General features: G+C 38.2%; 1 protein-coding gene across 2 annotated transcripts in view; it reads right to left on the reverse strand.

Moving 5' to 3' along the window:
• Positions 1-23,640, reverse strand: part of LOC101568110 (cytochrome b5 reductase 4) — a 78,152-nt gene that overhangs the window by 27,337 nt on the left and 27,175 nt on the right. The window contains exons 5-8 of one of the 2 annotated variants that reach the window (XM_004628251.2): positions 6,708-6,737; positions 3,769-3,829; positions 2,605-2,662; positions 1,008-1,101 (exon numbers count right to left, since the gene is read on the reverse strand). In XM_004628251.2, coding sequence (XP_004628308.1) covers positions 1,008-1,101; positions 2,605-2,662; positions 3,769-3,829; positions 6,708-6,737 — 243 coding nt within the window. The remainder of the gene's footprint in view (positions 1-1,007; positions 1,102-2,604; positions 2,663-3,768; positions 3,830-6,707; positions 6,738-23,640) is intronic. The other variant, XM_023712026.1, reaches the window with a different exon arrangement.

Genomic DNA, 23,640 nt, shown 5'->3' on the forward strand with positions numbered 1-23,640 from the left:
GCTGTATAGGCAGCCAGCTACATGTTTTCCCCATATGCCTGAACCCAAACAAGGGCCATGAATGTTTCTAAGGACTGATAAAAGTGTTTAAATTGTTACCCAAAGCACTGAGAAAACTGTTTTTAGTAAAAAGGTTAAAGATTTGCCATAGGCGAATCTAATGAACTGCAGGGGCAAGGGCTGGGGGTCAGCTTAGACCAACTTTAGAACTAAACCTACTTCACTGAAGTAGCCAAGTGGTAAGCAGAAGCTAAAGCAATTGAAGCACAGAGAATTCCACCTGCGGTTCCATGATTTTCTTTATGTAAACTTGCACACCATGACTAAGATCATTTTCTTCTTAGTATTGTTTTGTTTATGTGTTTGTGTGTGCTATTTCTACCTTCAAATGAAAAAAGTCACCATCATATAATAAAACAGAAATTCTGTTATTAAATATTAATTCAGATATGTTTAAACGGGAATTATGGAGTTCATTATAGGTGAGAACTGGATTAAAATGATGTATCTTTGATTCCAGATTTTAGCTGATTTCTTTATTCTGATAAATTTGTAGTTTTCAAAATGGGCAGAAGTGAATGAGTTGCCTGGCTTAGACCACGAGGAGAAAGAGGATAAGGCACACGGGTAAGGCCCAGCTGAGGCCCAGGCTGCCTGTGGTGGCCTCAGACTCCCTGGGGCAGGGCTGGCAAGAACCAGGCCAGTGGAACGGGTCACCTAGTGAAGCTGAGTACAAATGTGCGCCCACCAGCCCTCCAGAGCTTTACTAAGTGTCAAGTGTAAGAGACTTACCAAAAGTGGCCCAACACATTTACTATTATTTCTGATTATATCTAATTGCTTTAACTTGGAAAAGTAACATCACTCTACCATTTCATTAATAGAAAGAAATATGAAAAATGTGATCAAAAATGACAAAATAAAACAATAGATAAAATACTGCTACCTAGACTGTACAAAAAATGACTGCCACAAGTAGAGGCGAGTCATTAAAATAAGATACTCACCAATATGTATAAGATACGAATGATCCTTGATAATTGTTTCTGCTCTAAAGGAATCATCTCGATGATCAACTATTACTGAATCTAAACTGATATCCTTAAACAGAAAGCAAAGCAAAGTCAGATAAATTAAAAAGTAAAATTTTCCCTAAACTTTCACAACTCTACCTTTAAGGTGATCAGTATAAAAGTTTGTATATACTACTTCATAGAATCCTGAAGCTACAGATGGATGTCAGTCCTGTTTTATTTCTCTTATAAACCAGTCCTTCTTGAAAGCACTTATCACAGCTTTAATATCCCCTAACCCAGTAGTCTCTGGGCTGCAAGTTAAGGGACCACCTTTAAATCATTGCTTGGCAACTAGGAGATGCTCAATTAATATTTGGTGAATAAGTAATGTGGCAAAAAAAGTACAATCAGACCAGAAACCAAAATTGTGTTTATTTATTTTAATTATTCCCCTATTATGTGATACTGGAGAAATTGCATAGTTGTTCAACTTCAGCTTACAAAAAAATTCATTATCAAATTTTAGATGTCTCTAATTTCTATATTGTATTGACGCAAGGCACTTTGGTACCTATTCTTTACAACATACATAGAATGCATTATTCTCCAAGGAAAACTTTCCCTTTCTCTTAGTCAGCTATCTTCTATTACCTTCTAGAAGACAGTCAGCTACCTTCTATTACCAGTCAGGGGGACCCCAATCTCCCTAGCCCCTGCTGTCTTCCTTTTGATGTTTGCGGAGGCGACAAGAGTGAGGAGCAGAAGGCAGGCCACACAGCTTCTCTGACCTTGTTGGTCGTATCATGTAAGGGCTGGTCACCTCCACAGAAAGGTCAAATCATGTTGCAGGTTCGTGGAATTCATGGGCTCAGGAGAGGTTCCACTAGCACAAAAGCAGTATAAATTCTCTAAATTCCTAGCTATCAAAACGTGTTCTTTACATGTGGAAGCAGCAACAGTTGTTGGAAGTTGTGTTTGGAGATATTCTGAATTATCTGATTTTTTTATCCAGTTCCCCAGCTGAACTGTGAGCTCTGTGAACACCGGTTCTTCATATATCTGGTCCATTTCTAGATCCTGACAGTGCTTCATACAAAAGAGACATCGCACAAACTTAGTGGATGAATCATTTTGCTTAATTTGCAAAAGAGGCTCTGACTACCATTAGCGGTTTAAACGTGCTAAGCCTTGGTGGTGCAGCTTTTCTTGTCCACATTTATATTCTAGAAAATTTATTCTCACAGAGTTTACTATGATTCACTTTTCTCATCCTTGTTTAAAAGAAAACATAGACAAACATATTAAATACTTTCTAGTCTAGTTTAAGAGTCCACAGCATCTTGAGAAGAATATACTAGGCAGGAGTCACACTGCTATGGTTCCAAACCCTTGTGCTACTTTGGGTAAGTTACTTTTCTCCGCTTTGTGTGTGAACTACAGGTAACAGCATCTGTGTTGCAGAGTTGTAAGGAATAGATACACTAATGTAAGAAAAGCATTTAAAAAAGGACCTGGTACAAACATGACTAACATTTTATTAACATTTATTAAGTATTTACTTTTTTCAGATTTTTAATGATGTGTTTACCTTTTGTTTAGTATATATGACAATGGTGACTAAAGAGTCTGTTTGGAACCAATCATAGCTGTAAAACATTAAGAAGAGAACAATTATATTGATGTTGATGTGCAATAACATATAAAATCATTACATGTTTACAACTTACAGTGAGAAATACATTTCTCTAGCTTAAACTTTTTGCAAATAACTGCCATGACATTTTACATTCTTTATTAAATAGCTGACAATTATTTCTCAATTCAAAGTATCTATACTTACAGTGTTTTAGTAGAAAAAAGTAATATGGTTAAGATACTTTCTTGTAAAAAGTTATACATCGTCCTAATAAAATCTTTTATAATAGCAATAATAGAATATAGTATGTTTTGCTAACACACTAATATATACTGGTGGAGAAAGCAGTAAGAGAAAGAACTATAAAGAAAACAGAACTCTGAAGGTATATGAAGTATCATTAGCAAAAATATATACACATTATGTTTTTGGTGTTAACTACCTAAGATAATTGGTGCTCAATACATTTTGAAATAGTTTCATTAAATTTATATAAAGAAACCAAATATACAAAAATTTAATTATTTAAAGACTGGTCATATTATGCAATGCCACATAATGCTTGCATAGAGTATGCACTAACACAGAAAACCGCTTACAGAAGAATATACTGCAATGCCAATACTATGAAAAACAGTACAATGTACCCATAGGTATTACATGACAAACAAATCAAGTGTCAAGAGTAGTGTCTAAGGTTGGTGTCACATGCTTCTATCACCTCCTTTGTACTGCTTTGTATTTTTTAAGCTATGAAATGAATGTACTTTTTTATAATCAGAAAAGCTTTGAACAACTTTGTAAAATGTTGGTCTAAAATGGATCAAATTCAGTTACATTTCCAATTCACAGTTACAGAATAGCTCATTCTCCAACATCTGATAATGAAAAACTATGTAATACCGTTCATGTGTCAAAAAAGAACAATTAATAAAAATCAAAGCTAGAGCTGGTTTCTTCTCTTAAATGTGTAACTTTTGTACAGAAAAGATTTAGCTTTAAAAGTAAAACAAGGGGCCGGGGAGATGGCTCAGTGGAATAAGCACTTCCCTGGCAAGCGCAAGGGCCTGAGTTCAATCCCCAGTTCCAAAAAAAAAGTAAAACCAAAGTATTTACCTTGGAGAATCAAGACCTTCTTTGGCAAGTGTATCTGACACCTGGGTCTTGAGACGCATACCTTCACACACACACAAAAAAAAAACAATAGTTCAGCTACAAAGCATTTAAAATTTTTTAGTCTTTCCAGGTAACTTCTTCAGCTATTGTGCACATAATTATAAATGTACACAATGCATTTTTATAAAGCCAAACACAAACCCTTGTACCCAACAGCCTCTCTGTGTCCCTCCCCCAAGGATATCCAGGATTTCTAACGCTTTGATTAGTTTTTGCCTATGTTTAACCTTCATATGGACAAGTTATAAAATATATTCGTTTTGACCTGGGCTTTTTGCTCAACATAAGACATTACAGTTGTTTTTTTTTTTTTTTTTTTTCTTGGCAAAAAGCATGACTAATAGTAGCAATAAATCAAACCAATAACTTCCTGAGATTTTATCAGGTTTTTAAAGCATCGTAAGTTTGTTGCTGTTTATTACTGAGTAGTATTATACCATATGAATACATAATTTATTCATTCTATTGATGGGCTTCTGGGCTCTTCTAGGATCAGGCTATTATGCACAATGCTATTAAAATGTTCTTGTATATGTACATGTACATTCTTAACACGGATGCACATTGCTGGTGGGTATGTAGGGTTTTAGCTCTAGAAGATACTCTTCAAAATGGCTATGCTAATTTATACTTTAACCTCAGGGTTTGAGAGTTCCAGTTGCTCTACTACCTTACCAACACACAATATCTGTGTACATTTCACTCATTCTTGTGGATCTGCATCAATACAACACTTTAAAGGCCCACAAAAACTATGATTTTACAGTCACTTCATAAAGCTCAGAGACACAGAACTGTGAAAAAATAAATTTCTAAATATTAATTTCCTCCTATCACAGAAGAACAAAGTGTATCTGCAAGATTCAGATTAGGAAAATCATTACTGTTACTGAATGACTTTTGAAAGTCAATGCATTAATTATAATATTCCAAAAATTAATGATCAGACCAGTGTCAGTTGTCAAATTAATTATATAAAGTTAAGCTTGGAGACACTGTAGCCATAAGCCAGCTTTGAGGCTTTAAGTTTCTTTTCATTTAGTCCTACAAGACTTAAGTTACACAATCACATTTGAAATCACAGGTACGTTTTTCAGCATCAGGCTGAGGGAGAGGGCTGGGCCTAGGACTTATTCACACCCCTTCTGTCTCTTCCCACTGACTGTGGAGCACACTAGATTTTCAGAAGACAAATGAGGCCTCAGAGATGTCACAACAGGACCAAAGGCATGAACCAATGTGTCTGGACCCTAACAGAACAGTGTTCACACAAACTATAGGTGTAATAAAACCAAAGACTAAAAGAATGCTTTTCCTAAATTGGTAATAGCATGAACAAAGACTATTAAATTATTTGAGAAACACTGAGAGATATTATGAGATTAATGTCATTTCTCATTAGGAAGTGTTTGGTATATAAACAACACATGCATCACAATCTAAAAATTTCTGTGAGAAAAAGTCATCAACAGAACTCATAAATTTTCAGTCAATTTTGATCTTGTACAACTTGATTAGAACCACAACGTCTGGATTTAAGTTCAGTCTTTGCACTGTAAACTTATGAAAACCACGATTTCTTTCAAACTTTACAAAAACGTAAGAGGTAAGTTCTAGACATCTTTTATTAAAAACTTATACCACACCATAAAATATAACTCACTAGAACAAAATAATGTCATATGCCATAGAATGTGTCTTGGTTTCATAATTTGTAAGAAGAAAATATTAAAAAATCCAAAACTTTGCATTTTTTCTGGATAAGGTAAGAATGTGGGATAAATATGAGATGGAGTAAAGTAAGGTAGACTAAATGAACGTACTCCTTCTGAAAACGCAGGCTGACTGACTGATACCAATTTGAAGGGTTCAGGTATCTAATGAAATGCAAAGGTACAGCAGCCCAGTCAGTATTTTAAGCAGCTACTGGAATAATGACAGAAAGCAGGTAGATTGTATTTGCAAACAGACTTAGCACATAAATATTAATGAGTGAGATGGAATCTGCTGTTAACAATACACACATTCTAGTCCTTTAGGATCCAAGTTGAAGTAACAGTGCTAGCCAGATCACTGTGGTGTGCTAACATCCATTTTTATGGCCACCTCTGACTGAGCTATTAAATACAGTGTACCAAAAGGAGAGTGAACAGGGAGTAAAGGTTCTAGAAGGCACATGTGGTGGGAAAGAGTCCAATCCATTAGTAATAAGCAATGACTGTTTTCACAGTACTAGAGAAAAATCTGTCATAAGGCAAAACCTGAGATCAGACTTCAGGTTAACAGTGTTAACTGGACAACAACTTCAGGTATCATAAAGTGCATAAATTAGTCTACAACACAGACCATTTCTTTAATCAAAAAAGATATGGTAAGTCTTCTGGCAATCAAAATGTGAGCTGCATTGCTGTAACTTTTTTTTTTTTAAAGAATCTTTCTAAGTATACAATAATACAGTTCAGTCAGAGAAGCCTCAGACATTTCATAAGTTAGTTCTGACCAGTACTTCACTTGGGAGCAGTGGAACAACATCAGCCGTAATGCCAGGTCATACCAAGCAGCTGGGGATGCCATCGCTGCTCAGACCAGAGAGCATGCGAACATGCTGAGCAGCATCTGTGTACCACGCTGGAGGTAAGCTCATGTGCTGGAGAGAGAGGGCCTAGCTAGTCTTAATCCTAGAGTTACTCAAGTCTTGGGCAGGGAAACGTGCTCAGCAATGCCACAGAAGGAACTGTTTTAAGAGTAATGGATGGGAACAGGGGCCCATATAGTTCTGCCATCCTCTGTGTTTGGGGGAGTAAACATATCTTTGTGTTAAAAAAATCTAAATACCCCAGACAATTCTGTGAAGAAATTTTTATTACAATATGACTTACCATTTAAGACTCTTTTTTCTTCGCCATAGTCTGCATGGTGATTTGAGGGAAAAAAGCAGTTAAGAAAACTATCATGTCAAAGAGAATACAGAACATTTTACTGCTTTACCCATATTAGCCCCTCCCTGAAGGGCTTCTCCCAATGTCTGAGAATACACCTGATGCCTTTGGTTCAAATAAGTAAATTTCACCTCTCAAAATTACCATGCTATTTCTCTAGATATTCAATTCTCATTTTACTGGGTTTTTTTCTACTTCTGTCTACTCTTTGAGATATTTTTCTATTATCTTTGTTAATCTCTCCCACTCCCACCCCAGTACTGGGATTAAACACAGGATTTTAGGAATGTTACACAGGAGCTTACCACTGAGCTAAAGACCCCCCAGTTAATTTCTTTAGAGAGCAAGTAAACCCCAAGTTTTACCAGAATATCATATTCTAAATTAAACAGAATTTATTATTAGGTTTTACCAGAATATCATATTCTAAATTAAACAGAATTTATTACTATAAACCAGAACACACATGTCAACAACCCAAACAGATCTGAACTTTCTCTTTTACTGAGATTAGCACTTAAAAATCAGTATTAGCACTTAAAAATCAACACTGTTGCTATAAGTTTAACATGGCTAAAGACGAATATATAAAATATATATATATATATATACACACACACACACACACACACACACACACACACACAAACATATGTATGTTCATTCATTCATTTATCAGTTAAGGTCGGGGGGATGACAGGTATTTTCAGGATGGCAGACAGTGAATTCACCAAGTTACAGTATATTTAATAAACACAAATGTTATACTATTATGGTCAAAAGAACACCCCGGAACTTTGTTAGAATTAAAAAAAAAAAAAAAAATGAATAATAAGCAAACATAAAATATGTAAGTACTTAAATTGAAAGATATTACTTTTATCTTTGATCAACAACATTAATCATCTTGTTTTACAGGAAAAGAAAGTAATGCACTTAAAGCATTTAAGTTCTTTGTATCCTATTTTCTGATCACTAAAAATTCTATAATTACCTCTACTTCACTCATCCATCACAAAATAATTACATCTGAGAGACCAAATGACCATCCTTTTCATTTTCCCAAAATTTTATAATTAAAAGGAATCTTGATATAGTACAAATTATTATCCAATTCTCTCACTTAAGAATGACAACTCCAAGATCCCATCATGTACTGTGGAACATTCCAACAGTGTTCAACCTGAAATGTGCACCCTGGGAAGTACAGGCACTTCGAAATGAGTGTGTGTGTGTGTGTGTGTGTGTGTGTGTGTGTGAACAAAGACCGGGATATGGGAAGGCAATCTAAAGAAACCCCAGATGATAGTGTAAAACCAGTTCAAAGATATTTAGAAAAAGAAGCAGGGCCAACCTTTGACATGTTGCATTTGCATGAAGCCCAGCAAACAAGCCACCATGACAAAAGATCTAACCAAGGGTGAGGGCCTAGCACAGCAGCAGGGCCTGGGCCCAGCAGACGCTGTCTGGTGCCCTCCTGTCCTAACTTCTCATCACTGGGAGAGGGAGAGAGTCACAGAACAGGGCACCAAACAACTGAAAGCTAGCAAGTCATTCAGAGGACACTGACAGAAACTGGATTGGTGAGCTCTTGTGTGGTAGTGCCTGTGTAATCCCAGCACTTGGGAGGCTGACACAAGAGGATCACTACAAGTTCAAGGCCAGCCTGCACTCCATAGCCAGTTCAAGGCCAGCCCAGACTCCACAGTGAGATCCTGGCTTGGAGAAGGAGAAAAAAAAATGCTTGCCAGAACTTTTAGGAAACAATGCCAACACACCTCAAACGCTTTAACGAAACTGAAAGGGAAGAAACACTGGCAAACTCATTCCTTGAAGCTAGTCTTGCCCTGACCCCAAAGCTGGAGAATGACACACATGAAAAAGAAAACTATAGAAAACTATACATTTTTTAAACAACAGACATACAAAAATCATCAACACCACTTCTAAACAAAAGGCAATGAATCATTAAAAAGATCATGACACATCATGAGCAAGCCTACTTCATCCCACGAAATAAATGCACATCAAATAAGAATAAAAATCATTTGATCATAAGAAGCCTCTGACAAAAATCTAACACCCATTTTTTGATAAAAAAGAATATTCTTATAAAAGCAGGCATAGAATATCCTTATATTACACTGATAAAAACATTTATGACAAGTCCACTGATGACATCATACTAAATGGGGAAAAACTAAAAGTATTCCTTCTAAAATCAGGAATAAGATCAGTGTATCCATTCTTACCACTCCTCTTCAATGTAGCACTCAAACTCTTAGAGCAATCAGGCAAGAGAAAGAAAAGAGGATCTGAATAGGAAAGGAAGGAGTCAATCTAACCCTATTCACAGAAGACATCTTTTACATAGAAGATCTAACAACTCTACAGCAAAAAGACTCTTAAAGGTAATGAACAAATTCACTAAAATGCCAAGGCACAAAATCACCACATAAAACTTAATAGAGTTCTTATAGATCAGAAGTGAACCAAAAAATAAAACAGGAGTTAAAAGCATTACAATTCTAGACTTCAAATTATACTATAAAGCTACAATAATAAAAGCAGCATTGATATTGGTACAAAAACAGACATGTTGACAAATAGAATATAATAGAGGATATAAAAACCATCGCAAGCCCCTTCAGCCAACTGATTTTTGACAGAGGCCAAAAAGATATATTTGAGGAAAGTTAGACTCTTTAATAATAAGCCAGGAGAAACTGATTATCCATGTGCAGAAGAGTAAATTTAGGTATGTGTCTTTCACCTTATGTTGACATCAAAAATAGATCAAAGAACTAGGTATAAAACAGAAACATTCAGGTTGGAAAGAAAAAGTTAGTAAAACTCTTTCAGACATAAGCATAGCAAGGAATTCCTGGGCAGAACTCCAATTCTATAAGATATCTTACTAACAAATGGGATTATGTCAAATTAAAAAGCTTCTGTACAGCAAAACAACCAACAGCCAAATGAAGACATAGCTACAGAATGAGAAGCAGAACAGGGAAAAATGTTTGTCAACTACCCCTGTGACTGAGTACTAATATCAAGAATACACAAAGAACTCAAAAACATCAGAACCCCCAAAAAGATCCCATCAAAACTCAACAACTAAAATTAATAGTCATTTCTCAGAAGAGTTGCAAATGGCTAATAAAGACATGAAAAGTATTTGGCCATCTTTGGCTGGTAAAATGTGCAAATCAAAACAAGACGGAGGTTGAATCTTATTCCTGAAAAATGGCTATCATCAGGAATTCAAAATACAAATGCTGGCAGGGTTGTGGAAAAAAAGGAACTCTTCACATTGCTAGTAGGAATGTAAACTAGTACAACCACTGTAGAAATCAGAATGGATATTCCTCAAAAAACTAAAACTACAGATTCCATTTGACCCAGCTATATCTCTCCTGGTTATCTTCCGGAAAGAGTTAAAGATACCTCATTACAATGATACATACATACTAATGTTTCTAGCAACACAACTCACAACAACTAAATTATGGAAGCAGCTTATATGCCCATCAAGAGATAAATGGACAAAGAAAATGTGATGTATATATACACACACACAGTGGAGTATGATTAAGCCACAAAGAAGGATACATTTGAATTATTTGTAGAAAAGTGGATGTACCTTAAGACCATCATGTTGTGATACAAATCAGAGACAGAAGGTTAAATATGGCATGTTTTCTCTGAAATGAGAGTCAGAGTATAACTAATTTAAAAAGTAAAACAGAAGAAAAAGTAATAGCAAACATGGAGAAGGGCAAGGGATATGGGGAAAGAGAGAAGGGGAGAAGGTTGGAAGAAGATGGGGAATAAAAATAACCAAGGTGCAATATGCATATATACCAATTCTCCAGAACAAATGTAATTATCAAATAAAAAGCAACAATATTCTTATACAAAATGAAAATTAAGAGATCAAAAACGTCAACAAAACATTAATAACAAAGTAAAACTAAATTTGTTTTTCTTGAAGCTCAGCTTATTTTTCCTGACATGCTGTTCCTTCAGTTAATACTTCCTAAAAGGCACTGGAGTTATTTAATTTATGCCTCAAACTAAGCTTGGTTTATCATCTGCCAGATACAATTTAGTCATTACAGTTTCAAAGGGATCGCTGATTTCCCTACTAGATCCCTGACTTTCATCCAGTCAGGTTGATCTGTCACTGCTTCTGCAGTTAGTATTTGTCTTATCTTAGAAAAAAAATCTAGCAAATCCATAGAACATAAGTTAATTAGATCTATTTTCACTATATAAATGGCTGGTAGTTTGATAAAGCTCATTTATCATGAAAAAATTTGATTTTACCTAAAAGGTTGACAGATATTGAAAAACTGTCCCAGGTTATTTGTTTCTAGAAAAAAAATATCTCATATGACTATTTCTTGTTTGAAGTGAACTAATTTGAATCTTTTAGAACTTTCTGTGTTTAGTAAAATTCACTTCTTTTCCTATGCTTTTTCTTTTTTTTTTTTTTTTTTTGGCGGAACCGGGGATTGAACTCAGACCCTTGCGCTTGCCAGGGAAACGCTTATTCCACTGAGTCATCTCCCCACCCCCCCCATGCTTTTTCTTTTAATACAAAAAGTATCAGTAGGAAAAGAACTTCAACTTAAATGATGTAAATTACCTTCAAAGTGCTACTACTCTAACTTTTAGAACTTGTTTGAAAAACTGAGTGATTGATACACTACTACTACATATTTACATGTCAATCATTTTAATCACTCCTTAAAAGATACGCCACATTCTCTTTGGATAACTAACTCCATTATTTGGTTGGCTCTATGCAGAATCAAATTTCTATCTTCTCATGATGTTAGTTATGTTATATTACTCTATAGATTGCATCTACCCTTAGAGAGATGAAAATTATTTAGAAGGTTTGCCTGAAAATCTAACAGAACTCTGGTAAGAAGATTGGTGAGGATTTTGAACTGTGATCCAAATCTACTCTACGTTCACTGAATAGAGGCCCTGGTATAAATGAAAATTCTATTTTACTAACATATTAATTCTTTTAATAAACATTAATCATCATCTTAAAGTTTTGAACTAATAGTGTTTAGACAAGATATCATGTCTACATCTTGTACTATGAATAACTACTACAAAGAATGTTATATATTAATTACTGTAACTGTCCTGCTAACCTGTTTTGAATCTGTCTGAATTGCTACTTCTTTCTCAAATATAGATATGATCATCATCTTAACATTAGGACAAAAAGCTAGGCAAAATATATTCAGTTTGCTTATCCATTAAAGGGTTTGAATGGCTTTACCATAAACTTAACAATAGCACTACTTTCATATGTGACTGGAAAGGAGAAAGGTGTGATGATCACACTTCTAGAATTACATAAACTTGTTGTCTTCTTACCAAAATAAACTAAATGAAAATGTCAATGTGTTCTTTTAATGCTGTATGACACAAGCTGTAAAATGTAAATAGGTGTTGCAGAAGCACAGAGAAGTGCCTCTACTTGGAAGAAATTTAAGGACTCCACTGAGGAAGCAATATTTCAGCTAACTATTGAAAGTACCATACGTAAACATTTGTTAGATAGTCCTAAGAAAAGCATTCCAGAAAGAAGAATCTGAAAATTTATATTTGAATGTTTTATATTTAACTTGTAGCTACATCTCATCTCCCTTTCTTACGCTACAAGGTTAGTATCACATAACTGTCAGATAGGCTTAATCTTAATATGAAGGATTTCATTCAAAAAATCCAAAATTTACCAGGTAATAGATTCCTTTCTTTCATCCCTGCCAGATGTTCATTGGTTCTCTACTTAGTGTTTAACGTTTTGGGTTTTTTTTGTTTTTGTTTTTTTCTTTTAAATAAACTCGTATCTCTAAACAGAAAACCTTATAATCCTGTGTAGGCTTAATTCTTGGTTTTAAAATTTGTGTATTCACTCCTCAATTCTGTTTTTGCTTTGATTTCTGTTTTGAGACAGGGTCTTGCCATGTAGTCCAGACTGGCCTTGAACTCATGGTAATCCTCTGCTTCAGCCTCCCAAGTGTTGGGGTTACAAGCATGTGAAATGAAGGCTGGCTTCCTCAATTCTCATAAAATTTATTAATTTCAGGGCTGGTGATGCGGCTCAGTGGTAGAGCACTTGCCTTGAATGTATAAAGCCCTGAGTTCAATCCCCAGTACCACCAAAATTTTGTTAAAAATAATTAATTTCTACATTTTAAGCTATATTTAACTTCTTACTTTCTTCTACTCATCTTTGTAATTATTTTTTAATCTCCTTTAAATTTTATACATCTCTTAAACTTCAAAATCCCAGGATTACTAATTTTCCTAGAAGCAACTTGGTAACAAAACAAAGGTCTATGGGGCCAGGGAGATAGCTTAGTAGAATAAGCGCTTCCCTGACAAGCACAAGTGCCTGAGTTCAATCCCTCATTCCACACACACACACACACACACACAAAAAAAAAAACCAAAAAAAAAAAAAAAAAGGTCTTACAATTCAAACACATATATAATTTCAGAACTAAAACATCTGAAAAGTCTGGAGTTCTTACCCATTCTAGGGTCGGTCCCTCCTCTGCTGTTCTTTTACTTATCACCACACATACTGCATTTTCACAAGGACATACTTTCCTCCAAGTGGGCTATCCTTACTGAATTCTTCATTTCACTATTTACTATTCTTGGCCTATCATTTGAGGGACTAACAATTGCTTATTTGGAATCACCTACACATGAATATACACATTTTCAGGAATCATCTTTTGTCTGAAAACAAAATTAATGATAATCCAAACAAAATACAGTCACACTGCTTCCTGTTTAGGTATGTGGCTCTTTGTTAATCAGAGATTCTTGTCTGATTACTCTTCCATTAAATCTGCCTGTGAAAAACTACTGAGAGCAGTAAAATCAAATTAAAGCAGTCAGATTGAGAGACAAGTGTGCTCACCCAATAAATTCCACCTCACTGCGAATACCTTTACCTCCTGCTCTACTAGGAACTGTCTTAGCTGTCCCTCCTCTTGTAACTTCTAAGCCTAAGCTTCACTGAACTGTCCTCATCTTAACAACAAACAATCTGTGGCTCCTAAAGAAAAGACTTGCCTGAGACAAGGGACGCTGAACACCCAGCTGGCAGCCAGCCCAGTCAGCTCCTGCCTTGTATCTCCTTGCTCAGTGCCTAGACAGTAACAGGAGTAAATGAAGGATTTGACACCGTACAGGTCCTCGCGTCTATCTGCACGGTCCATTCTCCAGATGCTCAGATTTGCATGGGAAGAATCAGAGAGCTATCTACAACCGACATATCATCTTAACATGCTTATGCCACTAATACCATTTTCAAGAATAAACAACTAATATATATATAAGGGGATTTCCCCATTTTTCATCACTGTTAACATTTTTATTTAAATTTTCTATTTTTATTAGCACACATTCACAGTGCATAATGATTACATTGTGAGGAACTGGTAATGTACATAATGCATCTCAATTCTTTCTCCCTTCTTCCTACTTTTTTTCCTAACAATTGAGCCAGAAAATTCTTTGTTGTGTAAGCCTGTCTTGTGCCCTGTAAGGTATTCAGCAGCATCTCTCATATCTAAACATCTACTTTAGGTGTGATAACCAAACTGTGTTTAAAGTATCACCAAGCATCACCCAGAGCAAACTCAACCCCTGTTGATTACCAGTGGTTAAGAACCAAAGGGAAAGAAATTATTCCTACAATTTAAAGTGATTCTATGCCTTATAAAAAAAAGACACAAGCTTTCAGACCAAGGGCTTATCCAAGTAAATTTAACATTGTGTCCTTTAGTAAGGTATGCATGTCTTTACGCCTGTGTCTATACTTTTGTTTTAGTATTTATGCTTTTAAATGGAGGGTGACAGAACACCTCTAAACCTTCTATTTCCTTTTTTAAAAAAATCATTCATTCATTCATTTGGTACAGAGTCTTACTATGCAGCTTGGACTCATAGTGACCCTCCTGTCTCAGCCTCCCCAGTGCTGGGATTACAGGTGTGCGCCACCATGCCTGGTTTTGGTGGCCTGAACAGCACACCTGGGGTCAGCAGGGCATGAAGTACTAAGGATCACACCCAAGTCCTTCTTTGCCAGGCAGGCGCTTAGACCACCAAGCTATCTCCCCAGTCCTCTTCTTCTATTTCTAACTGTTCAACTGATCTATGGCTCTAAATTGTTTACCGTCATTAACTGTTAGGAAGGGGGATGACACCTAAACACAAAGTAATGGAAACTTAGATATGAAGGTAGGGAGTGGTTAAACTATCCAGGAAAGGAAGTGCTATTATAGACAGCTAAATGAGTTAGAAATATTACAGGCAGCCCGACAGGTCTAGGCCCTCAAGAATCAGTGCAGAAGATAAGGATACAGTGCAACCACAGATGGAAGCACACTTGTTAGAGGTGAGACTTCAAGACAAAAGATAGAGTGGGTACACCTACATGATTTCCCTAAGGATAAATACTAAGGAACTAAATAGGCAGCAATTACATGAGTGGGGGCCAGGAAGGGTCCCTAACTCACGCCCTCCAGGAAAGATCTGTGTTATTTCCATACATGCTTGCTACATGAATTGCTTCCCTACTAGATCAGTATTACCTAAATGACTACATTTGTAATCTTACTAGTTGATCATAGTTTTGTCCTACCTCATACCCACTTTGTGATTTCATACCCACCTTGCAGTTGTGCTCTATGAAACTTCCTTTGAGAAGTGGGATCCTCAGCCACCCACTTGGGACCCCTTCTGTCTCTCTTAGACAGAAGCACTCTTTCCCCTAATAAATATTTCCTGCTCTTAACCTCTGTTATTCTTCAATTCTTTCTTCAATTTTGGGGAAGAACTTGGTGTGTTGAACATCTAGCAGGTTGGAAGTTATATAATGTTTTCCTTATATTATTTGGATTACTGGAGGTCCTATATCACCCCTATATCATTTTGGAGGTCCCACCAGGATAAATGAATGGTGGTTAAATGTTTTGCTTTGGTTTTACAGATTTTGGATTGTAACTTCCTTAGGTAATTAAAACTGTCATCCCTGTTTGTCAAGTGCTTATATCTTGAACTTCCTTGTCTTCGTGTCAGTTGCACATGTCTTGAATTTTATGCTTTGTCTTTTCAACTGTTTATTCCTTGCCTCTGTCAACTGCTTATGCCTTGTCTCTTATGCATTATTTTTTTTGGACTAGCTGTTGAGTTTACTAAGGCCATTTGCAGTCTGCCATCTTAGCTTGCATAGAACACTAGGGGAAAATAATGCTACAGTGTTGCCTACTGAAATTTGATATAAAATTCTGTAAAATGTGTACTTTTTTTAAATTTTTTTTTTTTTTATTTGTGAGAGAGAGAGAGACAGAGAGAGAGAGAGAGAGAGAGAGAGTGTGTGTGTGTGTGTGTCCAGCTCAGCCCACCGGGGGCGGGGCTGGCTGGCATGTGGTGCTGGGGGATTGAACCGCGGTCCCTGATGCCTTGCCAAGCTTGTTCTAAGTAGGTGCTTTAGACCACTGAGCCATCTCTCCAGCCCCAAAATGTGTACTTTTATGAAATCTACTCTATATTTAGCTCAGGCTTTTATCTGTCCCTTATAGAACTTTAACAAATAGTGGTCACTTTGCCAGCTGGTTAAATTGTTTTAGAGCACCTGCTACTTTTAAAGCAGAAGATTATCTTCTTTCTGGTGAGTGTCACTGAAGCCAGTGGTCACAATGTTGACCAGACAGGGAGCTGGATTCCTTTCCGGAGACAAGAGCTCCGGCTGCATGAAACAGTGAAAGCTGAAAGGCCAGCAGTTATGACCAGGGTGACTCTGGCAGATAACCAAAGGTTCCTCAGTGGATGCTGGGTCCCAACAGCCAGCCTCCCAGAGCCAAACTGAATGCAGAAGGAAGTACTGATTATGATACTATAGTACAACTAGACTTGTACTATAAGAAAGATGGAAAATGATCAGAATTGTCTTATGTTCAGATTTTCTTTGTATTAAGAAATAATTCTTATTTCTGTTCAAAATGTAAATACAAACCACATAGGATGAATGGTAAATCTGGGACTCCCCATGTTCATCTGACCCTTTTCTCTCAGTAATGTAAAACAGACTGAACAAGATATAGGAAAGTTTTCAGATGACCCTATTAAATACACTAAGGTTTTAGAGGACTTACTCAGACATATGAGCTAGACTTGAAGGTATTAATGTTAATCTTAAATAAAACATTGACTTCTAGTGACAGATAAGCAGCATCACTAGCTGCTATTATATTTAGAGTTGATTATCATTAATTTTAGAAGGTCAAGAGTTGCTATAGAAAGACTGGAAGCCAAGTAGTCCCTATCCAAGGCCCCTACTGTCCCACCAGAAGATGGAAGACTGGAAGAGGAGATATTTTCAGATATACATTTTTAAAGGTCTAAGAAAGGTGAGGACTCAGCTCTTCAGTTATTTTAAACTGTCAACTATTCATCAGAGGAAAGATGAAAACCCCTCTGCCTTCTTCGATCATCTGAGACAGTGATGAAGTATTTCCCTAGCTCCTGATGCAAGAGACAAGTTTATTACCCTGTGGGGTACAGATACTAGAAAAAAGCTGCAGGAGATGGGTTCTGCTTCAAATAGCTCACTTGATACTCCAGTGAGAACTGCCTCCTTGCACTTTATAATCAAGACCAAGAGGAAGCCAAAAGGAAAAAAACAAGAAGAACAAGAGAAAATATCTGTCTTTGTCACGGGATTAAAAGAAACAGATCCTAAATTTGATCCTCAGGGGTCCAAGAAGAGCTGACAACTAAACTCACCTGCTACAGCTGAAGAGACACTGCCACAAGAGGCCCCCTCAGCCACAGCATGACTGCAAAGGTGGCCACTGGAAGTTGGACTGCGTGCTGAAGCAAAGACCTTAGAGCTCAGACCCATCTTACCAGCTGGCCCAGCAAGACTAAGAGCCCCGTGCACCCCTGCCCTCCCACCTGGCTGGACTGTCATCACACGATGGGTCACAGGGAACAGAAACCAGCACTGTGCTGGACACTGGTGCACGTCTTCAGGCCCTCTTTTCTACCCTGGCCTTCCTTCCAGCTGTCATACCTCAGGGAAAGGAGTTAATGGAAAGGAGGAAAACTGCTACTTTTCACAACCCTTAGGCTATAACTGGAATGGTTTTCTTTTCACACATTCCTTTTATGCCTAAAACTCCAATTTCCCTCCTGAGGAGAAATAGTTAATCTTATTCGAATACTGTAATACATGTGTTGGGCTGGGGAGATAGCTCAGCAATCTAAGCACCTGCCTGGCGTGCGCAAGGTCCCAATCCCCAGTACTGCATGCTGTGCTGGCCCCAAAACCAGTCGTGGTTGCGCATGCCTGTAATCCCAGTGCTGGGGAGGCTGAGACAAGAAGATCACTACAAGTTTGAGCTGCGTAGTGGGACCCTGTATCAAATATGAAAGAGAGAGAGAGAGAGACAGACAGACAGACAGACAGACAGACAGACAGACAGACAGAGACAGAGACAGAGACAGAGACAGAGACAGACAGACAGACAAACAGGCAGGCAGGCAGGCAGGCAGACACACGGACGGATGCTCAGGCCAGGTACGCTGCCTCCCCCTTGTACAGAGAGAATACATTATAAGTGTGGGCAACTGAAGGTACAATAGGTAGAGCAGTAAGAGCTGCTCCAGTGCTGATATAGCCCAAAGACCCTACTACTTTTACTCATCAGAGACAGCATCCTCTAAGGCCTTAAGCTGAGAGACGATTATTGCCTATAATTGATAACTTAAGGGCACAAGGTTTAATTAAAGTCTGCAACAGCCAGTATAACACTCCAATCTTGGGAGTTCAAAAACCCAAAAGAGACTAAATATAGGTACAGGATAAATGAAACAATAATGCCAGTCCACCTACTGATACCTAACCTGTACACTCTTCTTTCTCATAATCTGGAAGATGCCAACTGGTTTTCATTGTTAGATTTAAAAGATGCTTTCTTTCAAAAAAAAAAAAAAAAGTACAAGCAGTATGCCCCTTTACACATAGACTCCCAGTTTCTTTCTGCCTCTGAACACCTTTACGCCCAGGCCTCTCTAGTGACTAGCACTACGCTTCCTCAAGGACTCACACATACCCTCATTCTGGGGCGCAAGTACTCTCCCATGACTTGGTGTATGTTGAATTTTCCCACATCATGGTCTTACAAAATGCAGATGATTTACTGTTCAGTCCTTCCTCAAACAAGCTCTTTAGCTATGTCATCCACGCCCTGCTGAATTTCCTAGCAGATGGGAGTTATAAGGCAAACTTTCAGCCTCAGGGTAAAATATTTGAGCCTTGGGGCCGGGGAGATGGCTCAGTAGAATAAGCGTTTGCCTGGCAAGCACAAGGGCCAGAGTTCAATCCCCAGTTCCGAAAAAAAAGAAAAGAAAAGAAAGAAAAAATATTTGAGCCTTATCATATCTAAAAGAACCCAAAGGCTGGGAGAAGAAAGAATTAAACCAGTATTTTTCCCTCCTGCACCCCAAGACCCTAAAACAGCTAAGGAGATTCCTAGGAATTACAGGCTTTTGTCACCTTTGGATAGTAGGTTATGGTGAGATTATATGACCCTTCTACCAGCTTACAAAGGAAACCCAAAATATAGATAACCATACTTTAAACTGAGAACTTAATTCCCAAACTGCAATCTAGAAGCTTAAACAAATACTGCTAAATGCCCCAGCACTGACCCTACTGAGAAGATACCACTTCAATTTGTTCCTGAAAGATGGGCACGACTTTCAGAGAGCTCATATAGGATCAAGGGCCTGCTCAACAGCCTGCAGAGGATCTGACTGATGAAATGAACATTATAGCACAGGGACAGCCTGCTCACATTAGAGCTCTGGCTGCCATAGCTCTCTTGGTGCCAGAGGCAGCCAAGCTGACTGCAGGCAAAGATCGGACGATATATACATCTCACAACGTGGCAGGACTTCCTTCTTCTTCAAAGGGACTTTATGGCTATTAGATAACCACTTCTTGAATACCAGACTCTACTTCTAGAAGGACATGTTTCTTCTTAAACCTTGCCACCTTTCTACTAGAAAAAGAGAAAACTGAAACTGAGAGACATTACTGTGAACAGGTAATTGCTCATTTGCATGCAGCCAGAAAAGATCTGTTAGACACAGCCTTCCTTGACCCTGACTGGATCCTTTTCTGTGATGGCAGTTCCTTCATAAAAAGAGGACAAAAAGATAGTGTATGCAGTAGTGACCCTTCATCAGATGCTTAAAAGTTCCTCATTTGCCCTTGGGAACAGAGCTCAGCCAACTGAACTCACGCCTCTCACCACTGCTTTACATCTCAGCAAAGAACAAACAGGTCAGTATTTACAATGATGATGATTACATGTGGGAAACTTCAACTATGGGACAACTTCATAGAAAGATCCCTTATGTTGGGAACAACAACAAAATCACTCATTCTCATTGGCCTAACTCTACTATACATGTGGAAAAGACATCCCCTGAGCAGTGTACATAACTTTACAAGTTAAAGACTTCGCAACACACTACTTTAATTACCCTAAAATTAGATGGAAGGCTGTAAACCTGTAAACTTCCTGCACCTACAACATCAATGGTCTAGAAATGTGTTTCACTGCTATGATCACTTGGCTTCTATCCTTATTCTGTCCCTAAGATTAAAGGATGTCATGCAACACATTGAGGCCTTGACTAACTACACTCAGCAGGTCTTACATGACGCCATGACTGGCCTCTATCCTAAATATAACAGTAAAATGAATGAGGCAAGCCCTCTTCCCAACTCAGACGGCACCCCAACAGACACACATTTGCTCTCTTCCAAAGAACTAGAAAGCAATGGTGTGCTGCTAAGAAATGCTTCCTTCTTTAAACATGATTGTTGCAGCTGGAATAAACTATAACCTCTGCTTATAAAAAAAAAAAAAAACACCTACAGGAGTAAGGACCTAAGCTCCCTGGTAAGATAAAATTACCTACCAGTACAGGGTCCAATTTTATCTTTTGGACTTTGTCCAGACAGCATTAACCTACCCTGAGGTGAAATGAACTCAAGGGATGCCACAAGGGTATAGAAATCAAATAGAAATGAAACGGACATTGCTATTTGCTTTTTTATTTTGTGGGAAGCTCACTGCCAAAGTCCCTTACTCGTCTGGAATGTACACTTAAACACCGAAAAATGTTCACTCTTTACATGTGGGAGAAGAGCAGTTTACTATTTTTCTGCTCCTGCCACAACCTACCTACCCTCAGAGCCAAGACAGGATGCAGAGGAAGTACTAATCACAATGCTATGTGACGACTAGAATTCTACTGTGAGAGAGAGGGAATGGAGGTGCTGCAGAGAAGCTTCAAGGAGTGTCCTGGCCACTGCCGCCCTGCCCCCACCCCCCACCCCCCACCCCCGTGCCTCCGGTGGCCCCTGGCCCATCTCAGCACCCGCGCTGCTCTGCATCCCGGCCCTCTCATTGTCCTGAGGCCCCCACGACCCTGCCTGGCTACTAGCCCGCCGCCAGCCCGGCCATCACACAGAACTGGACCTAGGCTGGGCAACCGTGGGGCCTGTAGGTGGGATGGCTCAGGCCAGAAGTACCAGCTGGCTGGGCTTGTGATGGTCAGCAGGGGCGTCATGGGCACGTCAGCGCTCACCATTCCATTCACCAGTCCTATTTTGTAACAGATGAGTTTCCAATGATATTAATTGGTAACGAAGCAGACCTGGATCATCAAAAGCAGGTGACACAGGAGGAAGGACAGCAGTTAGCAGGCAATTTAAGGTAACATACATGAAGGCGTCGGTGAAGATTAGGATGAAAGTAGATCAAGCTTTTCATGAACTTGTTCGGGTTATGCAGAAATTTCAAGAGCAAGAATGTCCTCTTTCACCAGAACCACACACAAAGAAAAAGACAAGAAAGGCTGCCGCTGTGTCATTTTCTAAGAATCTCTTCAGTTTTAGCTACCAGCTGCCAGGGAAGGACCTCATCTCCCCCTCCTGTCCTTGTGCCTTACATCATGTTGGTACCTTTCTAGCCTTAGGCAAATGAGCACCATGTTAGCCTTAGGCCAAGAAGTCAACTATTCCTTCCCACAAAGCTAATACAGTGGTCCTTTCCAGGTCAATGTAAAGGAAACACTAAGGCTGCTTCAAAGATTATCTGACTCCTCTAAAATACTGTCTGCATATATAGACACATTCTTTTTTAAGCACTTACATTTTATTAGGGATAAGTATGTTTGAAATTGAAGTTATCTGTCAAGATGAGATCATAGGTTGTGAAATACTTTTTAACTTCTAGAATCATATTGCCTACTGTTACACTAAATAGAAACGTAAGGAGTTTTTTAAAAATGTGAATTTTTGCCTATCCTTAGGAATTTAGATGTCAACCTTATGTAATGTTAAGTACACTGAATGGAATCTCCAAAAGTGAGACAGCTTGGACCTTTCCTGATGCTACAGCATTGGTTTTCCAGTGGCCAACAATACCAAAATTGGGGGCTGGGGAAATAGCTCAGTGGAATAAGCACTTGCCTGGCAAGCGAAAGGACCTGAGTTCAATCCCTGGTTCCGCAAAAAAATAAAAATAAAAAAACAATACCAAAACGTCTGTTGCGTTTATGGATTCAAAACTGCGTAAGAAAAAAAAAAGAGGAAACAAATGGTCAAAATTGTCTTATGTCCAAACTTTCTTTGCATTAAGAAATAGTTCTTAGTTTTTGTTCAAAATGTAAATGTGAGCCACAGGAAAACAAGATACCTCCTGCTGCTTAACACACCACTATCTATGAGTGCCAGGCTGCTCGCCTGGACCTGTGGAGCCTGAGGACTAGGCTCCCAAGACAACCATCATCGAAGCCTCGCCCACTCTACTGGGGCTCAGGCCCCCCTGACAGCACAGTTTCTAGGCCAGCCAGGATTCAACGTGAGACTGTATCCATCCTTAGATGATTTTGCTCACACTCCTCAAAAACAACATCCCTACAGAAAGTAAATGGGGAATTTAGAACTACTCGCGTTCATGTGTCCTTTTTCTCTCAGTCATTTAAAACAGATCAGGCAAGATCTAGGAAAGTTTTCAGATGATCCTGGTAAGCACACTGAAGTCTTTAGAGGACTTACTCAGACTTATAAACTAGATTGAGGAGATGCAATGTTACACTTATTAAATCATTAACTTCTAATGAAATACAATGGGTACAGATAATCTGAGCTTCTTAAGTATATTATAGATACCCAGAGATGCATATTTTCAGAGTAGATCTAAATAGAACCTAGCCAGCACTGTTGCAAAGGAAATTTACCTAGGTGACTGGATAGAGAATCCACAATGTCTCAAAGAGCTCTGTGTCTTAGGGCCAAGATTTCTTCTGAACTACTGCCTGCCTCCGTCCCAGGAGTCAACAGATCTCTTTTCCAGGCTGAGATCTGAGAACTTTCGATTATGAGTCACTTATTAGAAAATAAACCCTAGACAATATAATTAGAACACTTTAATTTTTCTCTCACTTTCAAAAGTTAAAAAACAGCCATTCCAAATTTTTGATTATTGTTTTCATTTTCTGTTCGATAACACAAGTGGAATTAATCATAACTTTTGTCTTCAGGAGCATGTTTGGCTAAGTGTTAAAGATCCATCCTGGGACAGCTCTTCTTTCTGCACTTGACATGGTTAGAATTTAGTTTGTGCGCCATACCTGGAGTCACCCTTCTGTCCCTTCTCCACTGCCCTGCCCCTGAGAAATAGCACAGTTCACAGCAATTCAATCCAAAGCAATTTTCTCTTCTGTGGCTGCTGAA

Source organism: Octodon degus, unplaced genomic scaffold (assembly GCF_000260255.1).
Source record: "Octodon degus isolate 3935 unplaced genomic scaffold, OctDeg1.0 scaffold00022, whole genome shotgun sequence".
Taxonomy (NCBI): domain Eukaryota; kingdom Metazoa; phylum Chordata; class Mammalia; order Rodentia; family Octodontidae; genus Octodon; species Octodon degus.